Source organism: Zonotrichia albicollis, chromosome 11, assembly GCF_047830755.1.
Source record: "Zonotrichia albicollis isolate bZonAlb1 chromosome 11, bZonAlb1.hap1, whole genome shotgun sequence".
NCBI lineage: Eukaryota > Metazoa > Chordata > Aves > Passeriformes > Passerellidae > Zonotrichia > Zonotrichia albicollis.
This window is the reverse complement of record NC_133829.1, coordinates 7,261,672-7,286,198: the sequence shown is the minus strand read 5'-3', so window position 1 is coordinate 7,286,198 and position 24,527 is coordinate 7,261,672. Positions and strand designations below refer to the sequence as shown.

General features: G+C 47.3%; 1 protein-coding gene across 2 annotated transcripts in view; it reads left to right on the top strand.

The window, feature by feature from the left end:
* Window positions 1-24,527, top strand: part of NTRK3 (neurotrophic receptor tyrosine kinase 3) — a 216,391-nt gene that overhangs the window by 168,348 nt on the left and 23,516 nt on the right. The window contains exons 14-16 of one of the 2 annotated variants that reach the window (XM_005483447.4): window positions 2,500-2,672; window positions 6,489-6,732; window positions 17,420-17,494. In XM_005483447.4, the coding sequence (XP_005483504.2) occupies window positions 2,500-2,672; window positions 6,489-6,732; window positions 17,420-17,494 (492 nt within the window). The remainder of the gene's footprint in view (window positions 1-2,499; window positions 2,673-6,488; window positions 6,733-17,419; window positions 17,495-24,527) is intronic. The other variant, XM_074549225.1, reaches the window with a different exon arrangement.

Here is a 24,527-nt window from a genome sequence, read left to right as displayed (position 1 = left end):
TTCTGATCTTCTTTCCCTTTTCTACCCCTTCCAACTCCCTAATTTCTAAATGCTTGGTTGTGCAACCTTAGCAATGAGGAGGGAGTTAATAACTTTTTTTTTGGTGTGTGAGATCAACAAACTTACAATCTTAACACCTTATAAAAATGATTGTGTGTGAAGGAGATGAAACCTAAACTCACTGCAGCTTGAAATATTATGTGCAACCACAGGAAAAAGAGGGAGAAAAGAGTGATGGGGGAAGGGACTATTTTCCTGCAGAAAAATAGGGTGGCATCAACATTATGAAGATATTATATGACTAAAAGTAATTGGGTGCCTGAGATAAGGATGGATGCTTTGCCATCTGCACCACGTAACTAACATTCATCTAAATATCTCTAGTCAAGCTATCCCAAAGGGCAAAGAATTAAAATAGGTTTATGCCATGTGAATAGCACTTTGGGGGCAGAATCAGATGAGGCAGTGTCCCAAGGCTTGGGGAAAAGCCTCACAGCAGGTCTGCTCCAAGGGGAAAAACACCTTCTCTGGAGCCAGCAGCACCATGGACCAGCCCAAGTGCAGTAACAGAGCGCTGGGCTCCTGTCTCCATGCACAGATTTCTGATATTTAGCATCCCTTTTTGCACATAAATTGCAGCCTGCAGCTGCTCAGGCCACCTCTGCTGTCTGCATGGGGAGATTCAAGGCATGGGGAAAGGGAGAAAGTATATTTGTGTGTAGGTAAAGGGAGAGCTGCCCAGTGTCCCGAACACTGAAGGGCAACTGGTGCACATCAGACCAACACAGGATAGGTGGAACAAGTTTCCTTGAGTCCTTTTCATCTCCTGTTAGGTTGCACAGTTAAAGCCAGAATTGGTCCTAAACAGTCCTGACATGTGGAGGATGCAGAGAATAAGATGCACAACCAGCAACTCAAAACCAGACTCGTAATTTTCTTAAATTTTTGCAAAGATTGTGCTGACTCTTGTGGCCATTTCATCTTTTCAAATGATCTGGACTTAAACTTTTTTATCAAGTTCCCTCCCTTGATGCCCTGAGATGACAACAAGCTGCTTTCAGACTAACTCTCCAATGCAACTGCACAAAAATGCACAGACAAGCCAGAACCCAACCCTGGAGAATCCTCCCTTGTCATAAGCTACAGCCACAGCAGCATCTTCATGGCAACTCTGCAATGTCGGGCTGGTCCACACCACCTGAAGCCTGCAAGCTGCCTTGCAATGGCAAAATGGCATTCTCAAATTGTGGGAGATGAGATATTCTCAATAAGGATACTGATTTCAGCATCAGTCTGCCAGGGGAGTTGTTATAAACAGCAGGGAATAAAAACACGATTTTAAAAATTATGAGAAAAGACTTGACAGTGTCCTTCTTCAGAGGCAGTTTGAAAAATCCACACAATAACTGCACAGCCAGGCAAATCCGTCTTCTGAATAAAGGCAGTGTAGTCAGCTATTTCAAAATAAAAGACAGATAGCAAGGACTGGCTGGCTCAGGAATTTAATAATAATGAGATATGAAGCCATTCACCCCTAGGTCACCAGTATAAATTCTGCCCAAGCTGGGAATAATTGGAAGCTATTACCCTCTGAGGCATGTTTGCTGCTGCCTAGGAAATGAGCTGGGGAGCTCAGTGGGACGGTAACTACAGGAATGACAACACAAACATGGTGCCACCAGCACAACTGGGTGGTTCCTCTCCTCTCCTTTCCTTATCGGCTCCTCCCAGATGCTGTGACCCTGTTGTTTTGGGTTTTCCCCCACCTGAGCCCACTCTGTGTGTGCATCTCTCTGGAGTTGTGTTGTTAATTGCAGTCCTGAGATATGTAAAAACTTTCTGTTTCAGCCCACATGTCCCAAGAACGAGTCAGAGCTCTTCAGTTTTCAGTCTTGAAGTTGTTTATTAAATCTTATCTATAAAATTTTCCTCCTGCCCAGCCGAGGTCTGCTCAGCAAGGCATCCAGCAGCACTCTGACCGCCCTTGGGGTGGTGTTGTCTTTTTATACCACAAACTACGTCTAACATGTTTACAATTACTTTCCAATGCCTATCACCTATGTTAGACAGTGCACTTGTATTCTAAACCAATCCCAAAGTGCCAGAATCACAGCAGAAGATGGAGGTGGAGAAGAAGAAGAAGAAAAGAAGAAGAGGAAGAGGAAGAAAAAGAAGAAGAAGAAGAAGAAGAAGAAGAAGAAGAAGAAGAAGAAGAAGAAGAAGGAGGAGGACTGGACACGCCCAAGTCCCTCCATCTTGTCCCCAAAACCCCCATACTAAAAATCCGAAAATCTACCTTTTCACCTAGTGATGATTTAACTGTTACATTATTTAAAATTCTGTGACTTTCAGATCCTCATACAAAGCTGGTAATTTGCTCCATGGCTCATAATCAAACCGACAGGTGCTCTGGGCTGTGTGCCAGGGTCTCCAAGCCCCCCGGGAACTCTGGACACCCAGAGGGATGTCCTGAGTTCTGACGTGCATCCTTCATTGCAGGCTCTGAAGGACCCCACGCTGGCAGCCCGCAAGGATTTCCAGCGGGAGGCAGAGCTGCTCACCAACCTGCAGCACGAGCACATCGTCAAGTTCTACGGCGTCTGCGGCGACGGCGACCCACTCATCATGGTCTTCGAGTACATGAAGCACGGGGACCTCAACAAATTCCTCAGGTGAGCGGTAATGAGGGCATGGGAGGTGCTGTGGGGCTGCCCCACAGCCTCGGGGGAACTTGTTCTAGCTCAGTGATGCACTAATGGTGTTATTCTGTGGGTGATGGTTGTTCCAAGCGCAGCTTGGAGGAGGTGATGGTACTCATCAGATTTAGGGCTTTGGTAGCTCTATCCCAGCATTTTCTCTTAGGTAACCTCAGGAGATGTGAAAATTGGGGTTTTCTTCTCCTACCTGAGCAAGTTTGAAGCTGCAGGGAGCGTGGCTGTGATCCTTCTCTGCCCTGTGGGGATGGAAAGACATGAAGCCACAGCTGTCAGCAGCTCCAAGTCCTGCACATCCAAGCAAAGCCATGTCCCACTGAAGCAGGAGGGCCACTTGCCATCACTGCCTCAGCCACTGAGCTCCTACTTCAACAGCACAAGAACCAAAATATTCCTTTGAGAAATTTGTTGGTGTCCTTGATCTGATTTGCATCCTGGGCATTTACTGGTCACTGTTCTCATTCCTGCATTCAGAAAAGACCTGAGAAATGCTGGAGGAGTCTCAGGAAGTGCCTGTGGGGTCCATCCCTATTCCTGGTCCCTAACCTGTGGCACCAGACTACTCATGAAGTCAGGCAAGGCCTGAACAAGTGCTGTAATTACCTTCTCTGTCTCTAGAGAGATGCAAATTACCAGAGCTCCCAGTGCCCCCCATCATCATTCAACCATTTCACCAGCCTGAGGCAGATCACTTGTGTGCTCTGTAGCCAGCAGCAGCAAGGGCCAGGGAGCAGCTGTGGGAGGATGTTTATGGTGCTCTTCTGCCACAAAACAGAAATTCCACTCTGAAACCTGCATGCAAGTAGAGTGGTACTTACCTCTTGAAATAATTAGTAGTTTTATTTCCCAATATTTAGAAAATTGGACCCTTGATATTTTCCTGTTTTGACTGCTAAGTGTGAATATGATTGCAGGGGGAACAAGAATCTGGTGCACGGCAGGTCTGGCTCTGGGGTTGGGATACACTCACTGAGTATTTTTCTACCAACACAGTTTCTGACCAGGAAGCGCAAGTTTTTCCCTGAGGTTTTCACTTCTAAGCAATCACCCACACCAGAAGAATATAAGGAAGGATCCTAGAGATTGCTTCTTTCCTCTGCCAAGTAGTGCCAACCTGTCTCCAGCTTTGGGGCATTTGCAGGGCAGTGGATGAGCTGGGAACATTCCTGCATCGATTTTCATCCTCATTTTGGTATAGCTGGGGGTAGATTGAATAGGATTTATAGCTCAGTCCCTGTCTCAAGCTCTGGATAGATCCAAGACATCTTTGTCAAGGTAGGATGAGTGAGGGCTGTTGGCTTCACAGAGCTCCTCAGAGTCACATTCAAGGGGGAGCAGCCTTGCTTACCTGGGACCTTCTTTTGTCACACCTGGAGGCCTCAGCAACCTCCCAGCAGCAGCAGATTGAGCTCTGCCACCGGCATGGAACCAGGAGCTGGGCTGAAAGGGTGTTTTAGCCCAAACTGGTGATGCAGAGTTAAGGACAATGCCTCAGCCTTGTGACTGAAGGCAGGCAGTCTGAAAAGAGGCTGAGAGATGCTGCTCTTCAAGTGCTTCACAAAGGAAAACTCCAAATTGACCTATCCTTTTTCCTGGCAGAGCCACCAACCTTATTTCCTTAGAGGAGTCAGATATTAGAGCTGAGGAACAACCTCTCTCACTGCTCTAGTTAACCTCCCAAAGAGTACAGAGCAAAACAGGCTCTCTCAGTTTCTCAGAAAGATGTCTTGTGCCCACTGCCTGATGCAATTGCTTCAGCAGTGTGTTCCTAAGGCTGAAATCATGCTGGAGCCATGGACCCCTCACTCCCATGATCCAGCTCTTTCTTGGGACATGTCTGAGAAGCACTCATGCCTGACGAAATTCATCTCCAGTCTCATTGGAAAAGAAAGCTTGTTGTATTATCTTTGGCCTTTATGAAGGGAAAGAAGCTTTTCCAGCTGTGTGGTCCCTGGGACTGCAGCTTCTCATCTTCCAGCTGTGTTTAGCTGCCAGCTTCTCCTTCCTGTGCAGCCTTGGAAAAAGCAGCTATGTGTGCTCCTTTGCCTGCATGCTGGAATGAGGTAGGCAGTGAAAAAGCACTTTGTGTCCCAAAGGAAGATGGCTTTGGGGACAAGGGAACTTAGACCCTGCAAAGAGGCACTCAAAAAGCCTAAGGAAATGTCATATGGAAAGAGAGTTTGGGCTTTGCCAGGTAAGGTGTCTGCTGGTGGGGAATGGGGGCTGCAAGGGGATCAGGAAGGGTTGGTGATGCAGAGCTGCTTGGAATCCCCCAGCAAGCAGCAGTTTTTATCGTGGAATAATTCACCCAGCCTACAGCAGGAGACAGTGACTCCCAGACACTGAAGGCCAGGGACACTGGGAGTCTGTAAGACCCTCAGATGGACTTTTCCTAGTTTAACTGCAGAAATTGGAAAAACAGTAAAATGGAAGAGACTCACTTTAGACCCAGTTTCCTAGAGAAAAGCACAATAAATAAATTCCCCTTTATTTAGGTGTTGTTAGACCTTTGTGTGCTTCCCAGAGAACAGAGAGTTTTAGTGGCCTGAAACATTCACTGGTGTGGCAAGGGGAAGCACCAGGAACAGCAGGTACCAGCTGGGTTAGTGGTGGCACGTGTTGGCATGGCTCCTCATGCCTCCCAAAGCCACCAGGCTGATGGTGCCACAACAGACCCTGCTGTCTGCACCAGAAATACTGATAGAAAAGGTCTTAGCATGGGGAAATACAGGCATGGCCTTCCAAGGAGCATCCCTAGGAATGGTGAACATGGGAGCCTGCCTGCAGATTGGGTGGGGGGCAAGGCTGTGTGTTCCTGGCACAACCCCCCACTGCCTTGGGGTCTGCAGTGACCACATCCCTCTCTGCTCACTGAGGGTGTCCATCACTTCCCTCTTTTCCTTTGGTTATTGGTTTTCCAGCTTTTGTTTCCTGACAGCAGCAGTTTTGAAGCAGGGATAACAGCACATTGCCATTATGCAGCCTGCAATAAGTTGTTGCCATTTGCTGTTAGCTCAAACAAACAGGCTTTGTTGGGAAACTTGCAGAATTCTGGTGTTCCCCTTCCTGTGAAGCAGCACCACAGTTGGACTGCTGTGGGACAGAAAAGGAATTTCAGAAGAGGAAGCCAGAATGGTGACTTTTCCCCCAAAGCCTCAACCTCCTGGTTATGTTCTACAGGTGAATTATTTCCCTGATCATTCCACATCAGCACTTGATTGAGGTTTTGATTGGCAACAGATAACCTGTCAAGTGTTTGTTCTTTCCTCTGCATGAGCCCAGCAGAAAAAATTACAAACACTTTTCTTTTTAATTTAACTAAAATAAAAAGGGTAATATATTGCAGAGATCTTTTATGAAAAATCCTTTCCTTAGGATTTTTCTTCCTGAGAAGCTAAGAGGCCTCAGGAACAAAATGTAAACAATGATTATCTGCTGCTGTGGAATGCAACAGGTGCATCTGTGATTGGTCTCATGTGGTTGTTTCTAATTAATGGCCAATCACAGTCAGCTGGCTTGGATTCTCTGTCGGAGACAGAAGCCTTTGTTATCATTGGTTCCTATTCTATTCTTAGCCAGCCTTCTGACGAAATCCTTTCTTCTATTCTTTTAGTATAGTTTTAATATAATTCTCTCTGTTCCTTTCCACTGGAGCTGTGTCTGTCTCACATCACAGAGCTGGGGGCTGGAACCCAACAGCAAGAGCAATGACTGTGTGGGATTCCTGTCACTCCTGAGACGCAACTCTGTGCTTTTTACTTTTTCTTCCTCTAGGGCACACGGCCCAGATGCAATGATCCTGGTGGATGGGCAGCCTCGTCAAGCCAAAGGGGAGCTAGGGCTATCCCAGATGCTCCACATTGCCAGCCAGATTGCCTCTGGAATGGTGTACCTTGCCTCCCAGCACTTTGTGCACAGAGACCTGGCCACCAGGAACTGCTTGGTCGGAGCCAACCTGCTGGTGAAGATTGGAGACTTTGGGATGTCAAGAGATGTCTACAGCACTGATTACTACAGGGTAAGGCAGCTGCAGTGGCACTCTGATGCTCACAGCAAAGGGAGATGGGAAATGTTACAGTAAATCAGTTTTTGGAGCCCTTGGGCTCACTTGTTTGGTTATTACCTCATTGAAACATGTGCACAGAAGTTCATCAGGCATCCCTAAACCACTGTCCTCAATCCTGCTCACTCCTGGCCATGCTTGTAGTTCAGACACCCATGCAGATGCCTACACACAGACTCTGTGATACCCCAGCACACAGTCACATGCTTTTGGATGGCTCTGAAATAATTCCATCCTTACTGCCTATTTTTATTCCTTGTTTTTTGAAGACATTGACAAATTAAAGGTAATTCAGAGAGATGATAAATATTACAGGCTATGACCTCTGGTGTTAGATTAAAGAAACTTAATACAGGGACCCAGAGAGAAGGCAACTGAAAGACTGACTGATAAGTGCATAAAATATGGAAGAGGAAATAATAGTCAATTTAGGTTTGACCTCAGAACATTTTTTTTTCCAGCAAGGTCATAATTTAAACAATGGAATAATTTGCCAGGGGTAGGTTGCTGAAAGCCTGTCATTAAAGAGGTTCAGGAAGAAACCAGACAAAAATGCCTGGGTTTAGTGTAGAGGCTAATCCTGTACTCATCTCTGGGGAGAGACTCAATGAGCCAGGAGTGCCTTCCCAGCCTTTTCTCCTGTGATTTGTGCTCACACTGTTCCCTTGTCTTGCACACTCCCTCTGTACCTGTCTGCACTGTCCTGCCTGCCTGGTGGCAGCATCCCTGGGGGAACAGCATTTTTCCCTTCCCAGCTGCAGGAGAAATGTGATGTGAGAATTGTTTGGGGCACACTGCAGTAGGAGTTTGTCTCTGGACCATCCACCAGCAGGGAAGGGCTTCTCAGGCTAGGGAGCCATGGTTTCTAGCCTGATGCTTGCACAGGGGCTGATTTATATCAGCTTACAACATTGTGTTTGGCATGGAGGATGATTTCCCCCAGCTACCCAGAAAGGGGTGGCCTATAGTCTTGATCAAATTCAGGAATTTTTCATTATGTGATGGCTGCCAAGTGCAGTTACTCTGCTGGGGAGGAGGAGAAACGTGATCAGATTTGTGCTGAGATATATCACTCCTCCCAGGCCAGAACACTGGATTGCCACTGGGTTTAATTACCAGTAAGGGAACCAATCCTCACTGTGCAACAGAAAAGCTCATGCTGGGAAAAGGTCTCAGTGCATTTACTGTGCAGTGATGAGGAAAGAGAGGTGATGTGGTCCCATAACTGCTGAAACTTCATGAAGGAACAAGTAGGAAAGAGAAGAGCCCAGGGCAGGATGAGAAGCAGCCCATGTGATTACCCAGGTTCTTGCCTGTCTTCTTCCCTTCAGCCCTGCTAATCCTGCCCCTACCACACTGCTGGACACAATCCCAACTGAGCTCATGCTCCTGCAGCACCAAGGGCCCTCTGTGCAAGGGCAGAAATTGCTGGCTGCTGCCACAGCTGGGGGGGCTGAGATGATCTCCACAGGCCAGTCTATTGTTGTGGGATTTTTTTGTCTTCTCTGTGGTGGTGTCCTGTAGCCCTCATCCTGTCTGTGCAAAGCGCTTTGCTGAGGACTGCTCTGTGCTGTCTCATGCAGTGTACTAAGGCTCTTTATTAAACTTTTCTCTGCATACACAAATTGCCAAATATGACTAAAGTAGTAAACAGTTATCACCTACTTACCAGGGCAAGAACTGAGTTTCAGACAATCACAGCCTTTTGTTCTTAGTTGATTTTCCTTTCTTTGTTGTTGCTTACTTTCAGTATGTTTAAAACTTTTGATTATGAAGTTAATTCTGTGTTATCTCTGTTAAAGTCTTTAAAGGTTTCTAGCAAAATAAGGTTCCGATTGCCCATATTTACACTGGTGGCATGAGGAGCAGAGGGTTTACATCGCCTGCCCAAGGCCAAAGCAGGAATTGGTGACAGAGCTGGGAAGCCTCCCCAGGCCAGCAAAGAGCAGAATTCCAGGGGCCAGGTGTCCTTCATCCCCCTCCAGGCACGGTTCAGCCACACTCCTTCCAGAATATGAGCAAACAAGTGGGAGAACCAAACTGCTCCTCGCTCTCAGCTATGAAAGCTGGAGATTTGGCTGGAGAATTGAACTTTCAAAGTCTTCAGTGCTGTCCCCGGTCACATCCATGATCTGCCTGGTGACGTTTCCAAGTCTGTTTCCCAGTGTTTGTGCATGGCAGCTTTCCCCTTTAGACAGCTGCCATTGCCAGCAGTGGGACCTGGAGCAAAGCTCTGCTTCAGCTGGTTCCAGAAAATCCTGCTTGGTGTGTCTAAGCTACAGCCCTGGGAGAGGCTGGAATTTGTCATCTTCTGGAAACACAGGGAGAAATCCCCCCCTCAAACTGACACAAAATGGGAAGCAGTCTGCAAGCACTCTCTTCAGTCTGCTGGGTCCCTGTGTTTGTTCCTGCCCAGGCCCTGCAAGCCTGGATAACTGGATGTGTGGCTGTATTACCATGTTCCAGGCTGAGGATTAGTTCCTAGCTATTTCTTTTCTTCCCCATTTTTTAATCTTTTAAGACAAAGAAAGTACACCATCTGGCTCCTGCGTTTGTGGGATGCGAAATTGCTTTAACAAAGGTGAACTGATTAATTTTCTGTTACGCATTTGGGTACAGAAAACAAACATTTGTGTAACAAAAACAGCAGAGAGGCTTGTTCCCCCTCTCTGCAAAGGGGGAACAAGCCTGAAGGCTGATGCATCCTCTTCCTCCACCATCACAGAGGGATCCCATCAGCTGCTGCCTTTTAACCTCCTTTTGAGAACAGAGGATGGACAGAAAGGGATTGTGGAGGTGGAAGTGGAGGGAGGAGGTGGAGCAGCATCTGAGTGGAGAGAGGAGGAAAGTGGAGGAACTGGGGAGCCAGGGAGAAGTGGCCCAGCTCCTGTGAGCAGAGGAAAGGAGGGGCTGCTGGAGGAGCATTTCTGTGCTGTGTTGTGTAACGTGCTGTGCAATCCTTGGTGTGGGTCTCTGTGGGAAGGCGGGATGGAATATATCCACGCTGGAGAGGAAAGGTTTGGGCGGATTTCATTTTCCTTGTTGTTTTCTCTAAAAAATCCATGTGGGTAGGCGATTTTTTTTTTGAGGTATGACTCAGGACTGTGACAGCAGGTGGTGGGACGCTGCAGGTCAGGGACATGGTGCCTCAGCCAAGCTGAGGGTGGCACGGAGACTGCAGCAAGTGGGGCACAGGGGGCCTGCCCAGTGCTGTCCTGGAGGATGTCCTGATGGTTCTGGGGGAGTGTCAGAGCTGGGGGCATCACCAGGGCTGAGATCAGAACCTCCAGCTGCTCTTTCACCCTGCACACTGGGATTTGGGTGCTCCAAGAGCCCTTCTGTGGCTCTGGACCCACCCTAGCTCCAGTAATACCAAAATAATTTTCCATTTTTTCCCCCAAAATGTGTCATTCAGTTCCAAAACAGAAATCACGTGGCAGCTGTCCAGGGACAGGGCAGTATTTCTTCATCTTCAGATGAGAACACAGCCTTAAATTGTACTCAAGACTCCTCAATAACTCCCAAGGGGATGTCCTGACATGGGTGGGACATCAGCAGTGAAGTCACATGCCAAAGAGAGGAAGGATTTATGTAGACATTAAACCTCATGAAGACATTCCTCTGTCCATATTTCCTCTGTCCTACTCTTCTGGAATCCTGCACCAAATCCTGGGCTGGGCTTGACCCTTCTAAGGGATTTAGCCCCATTCTTTCACAGAGATCAATCTCAATTCTGCAGGTCATTTCATCATGCAGAGCACACCTGCTTGTCAAAAAAAAAGACACATGCAGGACTTGAAAAGGGGGCTCTGGATTATTTATTATTATTATTAGTAGTAGTATTTTTATTTTTATTTATTTATTTATTTCTACAAATGCAGCAATAATCATAATGACAAAAATGCTCCCTGTTTCTGTGTCCTCACCACCCTGGAGCATTGTTTGGATTTGGGAGAAAAAAGGTTTGCAGGAAGAAGCAATATCTTTTAATGGAACTTATGATTTTGTTGATAGGGGAGAAAGAATGGATTTTAGGTGCACAAACCCTCTCTGAGTACTTATTTTTATTGTTATTTTCTGTTGTATCAGTTGGTTTAATAAAAGATTAATATCTCTTCCCATGAACCTTGGCTCTCACACCCTTAGACCATCAGAATTTCTGCTATGACTTTGGCCTTAGGTCAGCATTCCTTAAAATGTCTGGGATCCCTCCTCCTCTGAAGCATGAAGGTTTACTGTGCAAACAATTTATTTCTTCTCTTTCTTTAAAATGGCCAGCAAAACCCCCATATTCTTGATAATTTTCAGTACCCATTTAAGGTTGCTTTTCTGGTGACCATCTCCCATGTTGACCATCTCTTTTCCTCTGCCAGTCAAGATTGGCTTCTTTCTCATGGACACAGCCAGTTACTTTTCCAGTGAGGTTTCCAGGTGTGCAATAGGTCACTGAGATTCAGCAGCTGTCTGGGTCATGCTCCTCTGGAGGCTCATCCAGCATGCTGGGTAAGACAGACAATCCTTGCATTGGAACTGGATTTAGTCTGACCCACAGTCTTCAAAATAATCCCACCATCACTGGTGCTCTGTTCCTAGCAGCTCTGAGCTCTCTGCAGAGGGTCAGCTGTACTTTCCCCAATCTGCCTTTTTGTGCAGACTTGTCAGAGCCCCTTAGACCTCCTGTGGATCCCTCAGGATCCTGTCATCCCCCTGGTGCTTTCTTTGTGGTTTTGCTGTGCAGCTCATGCAGTGTGGATCCCAGCACAGGGGAACTGCTGCCCAGCCCTGTCAGCACCAGGATGGAGCCCTGTGATGAGTGTGCTGGGGCTCTGAACCATCACCTGCTAAGGGAAAGGCCAACAGGCACAGGGGAGGAAAACTCCCTCTGAATTTCTGGCTGGGATGTGGTACTGCCTCACTTTGGGAGGGAAAATAAGCTGCCAGTCTCAGGTTTTATGGTAGAGCCAGTGTACAGTGGCTGTAAGTCAGCTCTGGACAGAGAAATAGCCAGGCTGTGCACTCAGGCAGGTCCTCAGTGCTGATGGGGGGCAGCAAGCTCAGTCTCTGGCCACACTGGGTATTGGGGAGAATATGTTGTAGAAGGTACAATGTGTGTGTCACATTCAGCCTCACAATCAGCACCTTTCCCAGCACATCAGTGCTGTGCAGATGCATCTGTGCACCACCTTTTCCTCTTCCAGCCTTTCTCTGAGGAGGAAAATGTGATATGCTGCTCTCTCTACATCCTTTCTGCTCAGGTTTTGGGAAGGTTTCACATCTACAAATGTATGTTCTATTAGGAAGAGGACTTGGAAGTGAAAAGTGTTTTAATTTTCTCCTTCTTAGCTGGATTATGGAAATATATCTTGCTTTGTCAGACCTATAAGAGTAGGGGCAAAAAAGTGTCACGGTGACCTGGAGATGTGACTGACATAGCCAAGCAGAGCCACAGTCTTCCTATGTGCAAGAGCCTGTGTTTGAAAGTATTGATGCCCTTCTCAGCATCTGTTTATCCCATGTATCCCATCACCCCAACCCCTGATTTATTTCTTTCCTTGTTCTTATTGCCATCACTCCTCCTAGATGACATCTGTATGCCTCTTTAGGTGTGGGTGGCTCATGCCATGGTGCCTCACAACTGTCCTGACTGGGTTTTGGGAGCAGAGAAACCAGATTGCTCCTAAGCTGCAGTAGGGCTGGCAAGGGGAGGTGAGGGAATGGCTCAATGTGGGTGTGTGGGTGAAGTGTCTCTGTGCCTGTCCTGGTGTGCTCTGCGTGCAGGAAAAGTCAGTGTGGTATTGAACGTGCTGGTCTTTGATATCTCTGTGGCTCCTATAAAAACCTCTGCAAATTGAGTTTGTGGCACAGCTCCTTATCTCCTGAAAGGAAGATGTAACAGCATCATCTTGTGTTTTAGCCAGACATTTTCCCTCAACACTTCCCCATTTCTACACTGAGGGAAAAACAAATGTTGAGTCTCTTTTTTTTTTTCTCCTGTTTGGAACCTTAAGAGCCCTTCACACAAAGCAGCTCAAGTGCAGAAGAATTAATTGGGGAAATTAGGTTGTGCTGTATTCCTGGCATTTCCTCAGAAACGGTAATTGCCCTAATTCTCCACCCTGTCAAGACCTGCATCCGCACCCTGTTTTCTCCCTCCCCTTTTTCTCAATGTCTACCTGTTGTTCTCCTGCTTGAGTTGCTGTTTTCATGCTGTTGCCATTTATTTCATTCCAGTAATGAGAGGGATGTGGCAGGTGAAGAGCTCTCACAATCTGGTGACATCTTCTTTGAAGCACAGGCACAAAAGAGCGGTTTGTTTTTGGGAGATAAAAACTCCCTGTTCTGGTACTTGACCTCCACACTCACCTCTTCTCCTGCTTGGGGTATGTTGCTGCTGTCGTTGCAAGTCATTTGGCTCAGAATTTTTGTTTAATACAGTCTCAATATTCACCTAAACACTGACCTCCAGCTAAATCCCTGTGTTCTCCCCAAACCCTCACATACCTACTGAGAGTTTATCAAACTTAGGATCTTCAATCAAAGCTCAGCCCCATTTCCCAGGCATTTTGAATTGAGGCTTTTGATTTCTCCCAAACATCAGGCTGAGATCCAGAGGGCTGGGAGTTCAAAGCCTTTCATTTTAGCTTCCTGATGGTTTTTAACCTTCCATTTGCAGAGGTCAAAGATGTAGCCAAACAGGCAGGAATTGTTTGTTGTTCAGTATTTCCCGACCTAAAGCACCTGAGGATGTCTATGACAAGGTTGGATTCAACAGAGACAATTCTTCCAGTCCATGTCCATGCTGACTGGACTTTGGCTGCTCTTAAAAGCTGTCCAGGATGATCTCTGCTTTCCTGGGATCTGGGGAGAGTCCTGGGAGTAACCAGTCAAGTGCTGGAGCCATCCCTGGGGTAGTGACACCATCCCCAGAAGTTAGACTCAGTTCAGTTCAGAAAGCTGGGGCTGTTTCTCAATGCAGCCAAACTACCCAAGCTTGTCACCTCTGCTGTAAAAACCTGAAATAGCAAATTTCATGCTGGAAAGTTCAGGAACCCTTTCCTTCAAAGCAATTCCCTTTGCATAAAACTTTACTATGGAGGGCAGGACCCTTTTCTATTTTCAGTGTTCCCTGGCTGCAGCCAACAGATCTAGAGAGACAAGAGAGGCTACTTGTGATCCCCACCCGTCCTTTAGTTTTTCCCCTTCCCCCTGACTGTGAAACTGTTTTTCTTTCCCCTGTTTTAATTTGTTTTGTCCAAGTGTGGTTCCCAACACCTGCTAGAGGCTGCCTGCATGCAGTGTGCTCGCTTCCTTCTCCTGTCCCCATTTGGAACATCCCATTAGCCTGAAAGCTGTGACAGACAGGGAAAAGAGCTCAATGCCTCCTTTTAAGCAAGATAGACTCTCCCCTGGTGGACATCCATCCACAATGAGTTTCACTGGGGTGTCACCAGAAACAAGGAAGGATTTTGTACACAGTAGGTCAGAGACACTGATGGTTCTGGGTTTTATCAAGGTGGGTACAAATTTAAACTGTATTTAAATTTAAACTAATTTAAACTGCAGCTAGAGCAGAAGAAGATAGAGAACCTTATGCCAGCATAGTATTCCAGCTCCATGAATTCAGCACAGATGGACCAGAAAGAGTGTGGGTCCTGAAATGTTCATGCTTTGGGAGGAGCACTGCCACTTACAGTCCATTGAGATTGGCATGTGCAAATGTAAAACCCTCACCTCTCATCTTGTCTAGGCTGTTAAACCCATTTCCTCACTGCAGTCCAGCTGGCCACTGGCCTCCTCCTGCCTTCCCACCTGCAGGACCATGATCTCAGCTCTCCTTTACTATGGGTGCAGCCAAGAGATCTTTTGTGTGGTGACACAGTGATCAGAAAGGTGGGGAGCACCCCCAAACCTCGGTGTGATCAGCAAATAAACTGGAGGCAGAGAAGTTTAGTGAGATCATGGATAAATTATGCTTTGCTTCATGACAAACTGAAGGCCTCCCTGAAAAAATTAAATGCAAGTATCTTCATCAACATCCCTAATTAAGATGCTTGTATGGAAGGAAACCACTGCTTTTCTTTTTTCCTGCTGATTCCTGCATAGTCAGAGTTTCTCCAGGCTTTCCCCTCCTGATCCCCTCAGTTTCATGCTCCTGCCTCTCCCAGCTCCTTCTCCCCCCTGTCTGGATGGAGAAAGGCCCTGTTTGAAAGCAGCTTTAATACCCAGGGCTGTTTAGGGCCCTGCTGTCAAAGAGAGCGTGTTCAATGTACAATCAAGGGGCAACGATGCACAAAATTGCACACACACACGGAATGGGAATCTTTTCTCAGCGCGTGTTGAGCTTTGAACGCTTAAGTGATTCCACCTCTCTCTTCCCCATCCAATTATGTGGGCGACACATGATAAGATTGCTAAAGGCATTAGTGAGGGAAATCTTTATACTGCCTAATCAATAGTGTTCTGCTCAGCACAAGGCATCTCCCCACTCTGGCCTCAGCCTTGCTTGTGTTTGCCTTCTGAAAACACCTGGAGTTCACCTCCTCTCTTTTTGGGCTGTGGAGACCAAGAGTTAAAGCAGCAGTGTATCTGTTGAGAATGGCTGTAGTTAAAGAATTTCTTTCTTGCTTTAAAAAAACCCAACGAAACAAAACAAAAAACCAAACAAATATATACAGAGAACCCTGCCAAACTCACATATCAGAGTTTTTGGAAATGTTTGCTGCAGAGGGACCTTCTGCCCCTTTCTGCTGTACGGTCCTTACAGGAATGGCCAAAAACCTTACAAGCAAAGGAACTGGATGATAATTTTTCTGAGCATCACTGAGGCAAGACGCCAGATTTTATGGGCCACTAGACAGATCCAATATAGCAAATCCTCTGTTCCACTGTGGATTCTGAGACCAAATTATCAATTAATGTGAAGCATTAAAAAATCCAAATCCCTTTTAGTTCCCTGCAGTCATTAGTGACAAGATACAATATCTATAGCTCAAATGCTTTGCCAGCATCCCCTGGCAGCAAGGCAGAAATTTCACTCCTATTTTTTCCAACATATATGAAAAAACATATGAGATCAGTGGTTTTTACACTCAAATTCGGCTGCCTCTACATATTTACTTAGATGGAGAAATAAATCAGGTTTGGGTTACTCTCTGGGTTAGTTATTTGTTATTGGAATAAATGCATGGTAATAGATCTGACAGAGGGAGATGTTTCCCTTTCAGCTCTGTGTTTGAGGTAGAATTTGCTTTGTTCTGCACTATATTATATTGATGTTTTTCTCCCACTGCTGGATGACTTCATTTGCTCTACTTCTTTCCAACATCCGTGCCTCTGCCACAGCTGGCTTTAGGATGCAGTTTTATGCACAGACTTCTCTTTTGTTTTCCCCCAACTGTAATGCAGAGGCAGTTTAAACAACCATCATGAAACAATTTTCTAAGCTTTTCCTCCCCCCAGTTCCTACCTCAACTTTTTGGGAAGGGAGGTGAGTCAGTCATCCAATGGGCAATTCCCCAAGCAGAATGAGCTGTCAGCTACATTCGGCAGCTCAGCCTCCACTGCTGATGCAGGGTGGGCAGGTGCCCAGGGCAATGACCAGCTGGACACACCCTGAGGCCATATTTGGGGCATTCTCCAGGCAGTTCTCAGCCTGAGTTCCTCAGTAGCACAGCCAGGAGTGTACCCCCAAACCACTGTGTTCACCAACTGCCTTTCCATCTTGGAATTTTGTCCTCATGGGAACACAAACACCCCACTGGAAAGTCAGCAGACTTTATGCCTCTCATTCACTCCTAATGGGCTCACTGAGATCACTACCCCTTTTTCTCTCTCCTATTCTGCAATTCTTTCCTACTTTGATGCAGAGGAAAATATAGTGCTGTATTTCCTGCCCCAGAATTTTGCTTGCTCTGTCCCTTTCTAAACCTCAGTTTTCTGATTGCTGGCAGGTTTGTGGGTGATTTGGAGCTGTGGGATCAGCTATTTTCTTTGCCAGCTTGCAACAGTATTGATGAGACAAAGAATTTTGGGCCAGTGTAGGGTGATGTGTGAGGTGCTTCACTGGGACATTTGGCCAACAATACCTTTAACTCTGGCTGGCCTGAGCTTGTTCAGTGAAGATATCAGACCTGGGCCTTATTCTGCCGGCAGAGGCAGATGAGTCCCTGCACCATGCTCAGAAGGGCTGGCAATGGGCAAGAAGCAGGATGCTGAAGTACCAGACACAGAGCAAGTGCTCAAGCATCCTAGAATTTCTCATCTTGAGAAGAATTTTGGGTCCGTCAAGGGATGACATTCTGTGTGACCATTCAGCGTGGCCTCACAGTCCAAGGAGAAGTTTCAGGAGGCTGGGTACCCCTTGGCTCTTGCCCAGCTCACCCTCTCTGTGCACTGGTGCAGGTGTGGGGTGCGAGGTGGTGGCCACAGGGACCAGAAGGTCTTACCTGCATGATGCCCTCACAGCAAAGGCTGAGCAGCGTTTGGATGTTGCAGCCAGCAAAAGCCTTTTGGTTCAGTTAAAGACACACCCTTTCCCTTCTTGTCCCCTTGCTTCATCCACCCCCCATCCCTCCCTCCCTCTCTCACCCTTCCCTTCTCTTTTGTTTGTCTCCTTCCCTTGTTCTCACCCATTCACTGTCAGGAAGGGCCGCGTCTGAAGGGCCAGCTCAGCGCAGCGTGGCAGCGACAGAGACTGGCACCGTCGGCAGCTGCAACAGTGAGTGATCCCAAACCCTGCAATGGGGGACTGCTGCTGCTGGGGCATGGAAGGACTCCTGGGGCTGACTGGTTTTGGGAACAGCTCGGGTTTTGTGTGTTTGGCAGTGAAGGGGCTCTGGTCTGTGATGGGAGCTGCACACGTGTCTGCTGTAGCCGCTCTCTGGCGCTCCTCTGGATGGTGAGGTAACATGGGGTGAGTGCAGAAGTCCTCAGTGCCACCTTGCTCTGGGGGTGTCCAGGCTGTGTCTGCACTAGTGGACAGTGTGGGCTGGCCTCTGGTGGCAGCAAGTACAGCATGGTTTGTCTCTGTGCAGCTAAACCACCCCGTGTCTCCAAGCAGGGTGGCATTTGCACTGCTCACTGGGACTGTCCCTGACCTGTGCTGTCCTCTCAACAGCTGCTTGGACAGTCAAACTGGGTGGTTGGATTGTCACATGCCAGCCCTGACAGCTTTTGTGTGCTGGTCTGAGCACACTCTGGGTGTCTGCAGCTGGGATTGAGTGGATGCACCCCACACTTCCCAATGCTGTTCCCATCCCTTGGCCAGAGGAGGGGCAGAGAGGGGTTGCTGTGAGTTTGAAGCTCTGACAGAGAAAAGGAGCTTGGTTCTGCCGAGGGTGTGGCTGGTGGGAGCCACATGAGCTGTGTGAACCTGCTGAGGGTTGGTGACACCTCTGTTCACCCTGCCCTCCTCCCACAGAGCAAAGGCAGCATCCTGTGGTGCTCTCTGCAGGATCCTCAGCTCCGTGTCCCCTCCAGGGAGCTGCAGGGCTGCTGAAGCTGAGCTGCAGGAGCCTGAGACAGGAGCAAACATCCAACTTGGTTGTCCTGTGGGATCTTTCTGCTGGCACACAAGGAAATGCTCTGTTGATCCAGAAAGTTAGGGAGTCTTTGCTTTAGCCTGTTTTGGAAGTGGGTGGAGCTAATCCACCTTAAGACACTGAACAGAACAGTTATGACCCCTCAAAGTTTAAGGCAGGAAAGTGATGGCTTCCACACTTTATTTCCCAATAACTTCCCTGTGCCAGCAGTCTCAGAGATGAGCATAAATATCTGCAAAGTAGGCATGTGTGGGATAATTCACCTGGGTCCAGTTACCCCAGCCTCCCTGTGGCACTGTGAGGGGAGCTGTTTGCTCCTGGCCAGGTGATGTAGGATGAGTGCCAGGACCCCTCCTCCTGCTCCAGAGAACACATAAAATAGCTGAATGGATCCTGCAAATCCTTCCTGGGGTCTGTGACACAGCGAGGCTCTGGCACTTCCTGACTGTTGCCAGAACCAAATGGGAGTGTGGGTTTAGATATTGCTGATTTTGCAGAGGATATGTCAGCAGATAAGAAGATTTGCCACTGAAAGGTGATTTTGTTACGCTTATGCCTTTCTGAGCCAAAATTGAATTGTGGGGTGTGGATGGGAATTTAGTTCTAAGCACTGATGTAATTTTGTATCCTTGGCCCTGAAGGCAGTTTTAAAAAAATTATTTTCCCCTGTGCCCTGACACTATTTTGTTGCCTTTGAATCATGTCCTTATGACAGAACAGATACTGGGGTTGACCTTTGCAATGTGACATAATAATATGTGACTTCTTTATAGCTCTTTTCATTCAAAATGCTTGGCACACTATGAATCTGATCTTGCAGCCACTTGCCACTGGGCCTGGCACTCCCTGCTCCAAGCAATCCCTGGGGAGGCCAGAGGAGCACAGAATTGCTACACCTGGTATTACTTGCAGGATCAGGCCCTGGAGAAATGTAGCACATCTGTGAATAACCACATCTTGGAGAGAGAAAGCCTTACCCTCTCATTTATCATTTTTATTCACTATCAGAATGCCATGCCCAGCACTAACATGACAGCCTCCCCAAGGCTACAGTGTCATGGCAGGAGATGCTGGGGCAGTATTCATAGCTATTATCTACCAACCTTCTTGGTTTTTTTTATTATTTTTTCCCAGCTCTAAAAGCCTGTTAATTAATTAACTCCTTTAGCTTATCCTGCACCATTTGATCCTGCAGAAATCACAGCATTTTATCTTATTAGCAAGTGGGAATTAAAGAATTAAAACTGCTAGGGGAAAGAAAAAAAGAACATTATCACTTTCCCTGGGCATCACTTCTGAAAAAACCTTGCCCTGTACCTTCAAAAGCTCCAAGCTCAGCCCCTGGGGTTTGACAAAGGATGAGAATCTCAGATCAGTGAATGCTTGGGCTGAAAACTGGCTTGTGCTCTGCTCTGCCTGTTTTGAAAGGGAGGGCAGAGCCAGGTGCAGGGAGAAGAGTCCAGCAGTGAGATCCCAGACCTGCTGCAGGTCCCTTTCCTGCTACTGATGTCCTCTGTCACCATAGGAAATTCCATTAGTTCTCCTGTGCCTCGGTTTGCCATTGTTAAAGAGTGATCCCTGTTCGTGCTCACCAAGGAGATTCACATGAAAATAAGATTGCCAGGGGCACAGTCATTACAGTATTGGGAAACAGGTAAGTTCCTTAGGAATATGTAGGGAGTTTGTGAGCTGAGACATTTGAGGTATTGTTTCACAGAGAGTGAATTTTGGGAGTTCTCAGTGGCTGGAAAATGCAAAGAAGGAAGCAGGTAGGATCTTTGCACCCACCTCTGCTTGGTTTGCTCTAGATCAGTAGAACCAGGAAAGATAACCGCTCCATCCCCTTGTGGATGAGAATTGGCTAAATCTGGGCATGGGGACCACTAACCATCACCAGGTACCTGCACACTTCACCACTGTTTGCCATCAGCAGAGCACTGCATGCCCACCACACGCCCTTAAAAACTCCTTTGAAAAATTATTTCATTAGGAGTAAAGAGATCTGGAAAGGATTCCCTGGATCATCAAATCCAATCCCCTGTTGCATCAATCACATCAGATTTATCTTTTTCATAATCAAGCACCACTATTAACTGTGTTCCTAAGGGGAAGAAGACAGTCCCAGAATCCCATTGCTTTAAATCGTAGCTGCCCCTGATTTCCAGTCTATGCTTAGTCATGGCCCATTTGTTAAACAGCAGGTACCTGGCGTGGAAGCAAGAAATTTAACACAGTTTTTATTAAAATAACCACCCAGAAATCCTCACCACAAAAAAATGCTGAGGCTGCAGAAGAGAACGTGCAAGGTCAGGTAATGATAAGGGGGAGGCCTGAGCTCACTCTTGCCTCTGCCTTGTAGAACAGACTTCACATCATCTCCTGAGTGATCCAGGTGAGGAGCAAGGCAAAAGTACTCTCAGCACAAAGGAACCTTGTTGCTATTCTTCACCATCATATTCATTGTGTAACCCTCTGTCTCCCTTGCCAGGTATAACTAATGCTGAGCTAAACATTTGGCTATTTTTTTCCTTTTGCTGACAGGCTTTTCCCTGCCATTTATAGCTTCACTGTGCAAGCCATTACCTGCACAGCATTTTTGAGAAATCAGTGAGTTCACAGAATCATGAGATTGTTTGGATTGAAAGGGACATTAAAGACATCCAGTCCCCCTCCCCTGTCATGGGCAGGGACACCTTCCACTGGACCAGGTTGCTCCAAGCCTCATCAAGCCTGGTCTGGAACACTTCCAAGGGTGGAGTTTCATTGTCCTGTTTTGCAGATTAGGAAAGGAATTCCAGAATTATCAGCCATACCAACCCATGGTGCTTCAAGGGCAGCTTTCCCCCTGCAGAATGCCCCTGCTTTGTCCAGTGCAGTCTGATGCACTCCAAACCATGCTGGTGCTGCCCAGGCAGGGGAAGGTGCCTGGTGCAGCAGCCTGCAGTGTACATTTCATGCCATGAAAATTATGGGATGCTCTAAACCCATGATTTATCCAGTTAGTTCATCTTAATACACAATGGATAATAATACAATGAATGAGCAGAGGGGAGAAATTGGTGAGTGCAGGATCAAGTGTAAAAGCTCAGTGTAACCCACCAGGTGTGGTGACCCAGCCCAGCTGTGCCCTGGTGGCACATGGAGGTGGTGTTTAGCTCAGGCCACTGCTGCACAGAATGGCCAGAGTGACTAAGGAGGAGGGCTCCTTTGCCAAAACCAGGTTTGGAACTAGGACACTGCAATCCCATGTTTGCTTATTTAACTTGGCAGGTATTCAAGTGAAACAGGCACAGAGGGGAGGTATCAGAGCTGATCTCAGTACCCACATGTGGGATTTTAAGTTTCTATTTCAGTGCTCATGCTTGGAAAAGAAATGCAAGCAGACCCTCTCACCCTCCTTTTTCCTTTTTCTTTTTTTTAAAGCACTATTTAAATGTCATAATAATCATATAGTGCCCACCTTAATGTGCTGAACAAATTAAAATATTTTATTAGTCTATAATCTGAAAATCATTACTGTGCTTACCATAAAAAACTGCAGGTCTTCAGAGGGAATGATGTCAGTGGGTCTGAACTGAATGCAAATATATTTTGTTGCCGTGAAGGTAGCAGGGGTCAGACAGGCAGCCCCCAGCCCCAGGGCAGCAGGCTGTTAGCAGGGGAGGGAATGAAATGCATCTCACAGAGGGGAGGGAGAAAATGGATCTCTTGGCTGATTTTCTTGGAGTTTTGCAGGGTGAATGCCTGGGCCTGGCTGGTTGGGATGGTTTCAGAGGAAAGCATTGGTGCTGCTCCCACCCACATCCCTGGGGTAAGGAAGTGCCATAGACAGCTCATCCCAGCATGGCTGAGCTGCTCAGAACCTCTGACTCCATCCTGCTTCCACTGACAGCACAGGTTCCTGTTCCCCTCAGGCATCCACACACCCCTGATGCCCCCTTCCTTCTGCAGATGATTCTGGATATGTCTCTCCAAATAAATGCTGTGTCTCTCCAAAACACAGCTCATGCAGCCCCAGGAAAGCAGCCTGTTCCCACAGCAGCCTCTGGCAGCTGGCTCCCAGAGAGGCCAGGTAACAAGGTGGTCCCTGCTTTGGCCAGGTGAGCCTGGACACTCCCAGAGCAGTGGCTCCTGAGTCCCTTGCCCTGCACAGAGCCAATGGGGCTTCTGCTGGTCATTCCTCACTCGCCTTGGGCGAGTGTCAGATGGTTCAAAGATTAATTACCATTTAACTGGCTGTATTTCCATCTCTGCAGAAGGCTGCAGTGGAAAAGACAGGAGTTCTGGGATCATTTACCCTAGTATTACACAGCAGATTACCCTGTACTTACGAGGTCACCAGTTACTGTGTAATTAGACCTCCAACGCAGGGAATCTGTGATAGGCTTCCACACCACTCTTCCTCCTCATGCCAGAGAAGCAGAGGGATGGTAGCAAAGTGCAGGCTGAAGCCTCATTAGGTGCATTTAAAGCTGTTAAATAGTTTAAAATTCAAGCCGGGGGAGGTGCAATGAGAGGGTAGCAAGGCCACCTGTACCTGTCAGGGAAAGGGAGCAATAAAACCCCAGAGCAGTTTGCCTAGGAAATGCAGGAAAGCCAGAACAGAAAGGAAGGAGATCTGTGTGCCAGGCAGCTGAAAGGCAAAAGGCTCTTCATGTGTCACCAGGGACAGCTTTGCCAGTGGTGAAGGACTCTGCTGAGCCTGAGACCCTGCCCATGTCCCTGACCATGCCATGGGGTGGTGTCCATGGAGCCATGGAGGATGCTGCAGTGCAGCAGGACAATGCCTCTTGCTCCAGATTGCTCTCCTCCATTTCTCACGTGAACCCAAATCAAACACCTACTCATGGAGCATTTGGAAGAATGACAAATGCCTTTGATTATCAAGCACAAATTCCAGTGGCAGCTCATTGCATCTCTTGAGTGGCTAATAAAGCAGCAAGCCCATTCTGATCAATATACAGCAAGAAGTGCTGTAGAGTGAGATTGTGCCTGCCCCAGGCCATGTTGCATTTTGTCTTTTTAAACCATGTTCTCTTCAAGCCAAGCACAGCCTCTTTTCAGTGGCAGCTCCCTAGAATTTCTGCCTTTCAGCGAGCCAGTGAAACAAATGCTGCTCTGAAGCTCCTCCATGTAAAGAACCCAAGCTAAAGAGCAAAGCGTGTGTGTCTACAGCAATCATTGGTTTAAATACTCTTTTATTACATAGTCACATGTCTCCAATTCATCCCCACAAAGAGCATCCATACAGTCAACAGCTTCTGAAGAGGTGAGGCAGAAACAAAGACAGTGTGAAGCCATTGATTACTGAGGATTGAAAGGGCTGTATGTAAATAATTTGTCTGAAGGATGACCAGAGTGGGGAGATGTGCTACCTGATTGCAAATATTTACAAAGTTGTGAGCTTGAAGGTTAGAAAATGTTGAGAGAAGTGTATAGAAGTTAGCACAGGGATAACGTGGTGAGGATGAGTAGGGAAAATCAGTGTGGCAAGCAGGAAATTTCCGTCATGTAGGCAAGATTTGTTCGTGATTTCCTGAGGGAGGCTGTGGGTTGTTCACTTGGTTATATATGGATTGGCACCCATCAATACCTTAGCAAATCCTTTAGGGCCTGCTCTCACAAAGGAAAGGGAGAAGAATGAAATTTAATGGTTTTTTTTTTCAGCTCTACTCCCCCCTGTAAAAATTTTTCCTAGGTAGGTGCATGTTATTGTGGGGGCACAGTGCACACACCCCTAATACTCCTGGACTGGAGGGGATTATCCAGAGGAATGAAAACAGCCAGGGCTTTAAACCCAGCATCTGTAGTCACGTTTATCCTTGAAGTAAATGCTCCAGCAGTGACATAATTGAGGGCTGTCCTGTCTGCTCAGCATATGTCTGCAGGGGTCATTCATCCTCTCTGACACTGCAGAACATTAGCGGTTTTTGAGACTCACTTTCTCCTTCCGTCCTTCCGCTTGTGGCTAACCCTAATGGAGAGCTGGTGGCTAGAGACTCTTTTAGGAAAGCTGGCCTGTTTGGAGAGCTCACTGTCTTGGAGGAGCCCTAAATTAGGGAAAAACCAGGCAGATGTGTCCTGCTGGGTGGTGGGTTTGTGCAATGGCCCCAGAGGGGCTGGTTGGGGTGGAGGGTCTGGCTGGCTGCAGGAAGGGGAGCAGAAGGCAACTGGTGATATCTGTGATGGCCACTTAGTGCTCCAGGGCTC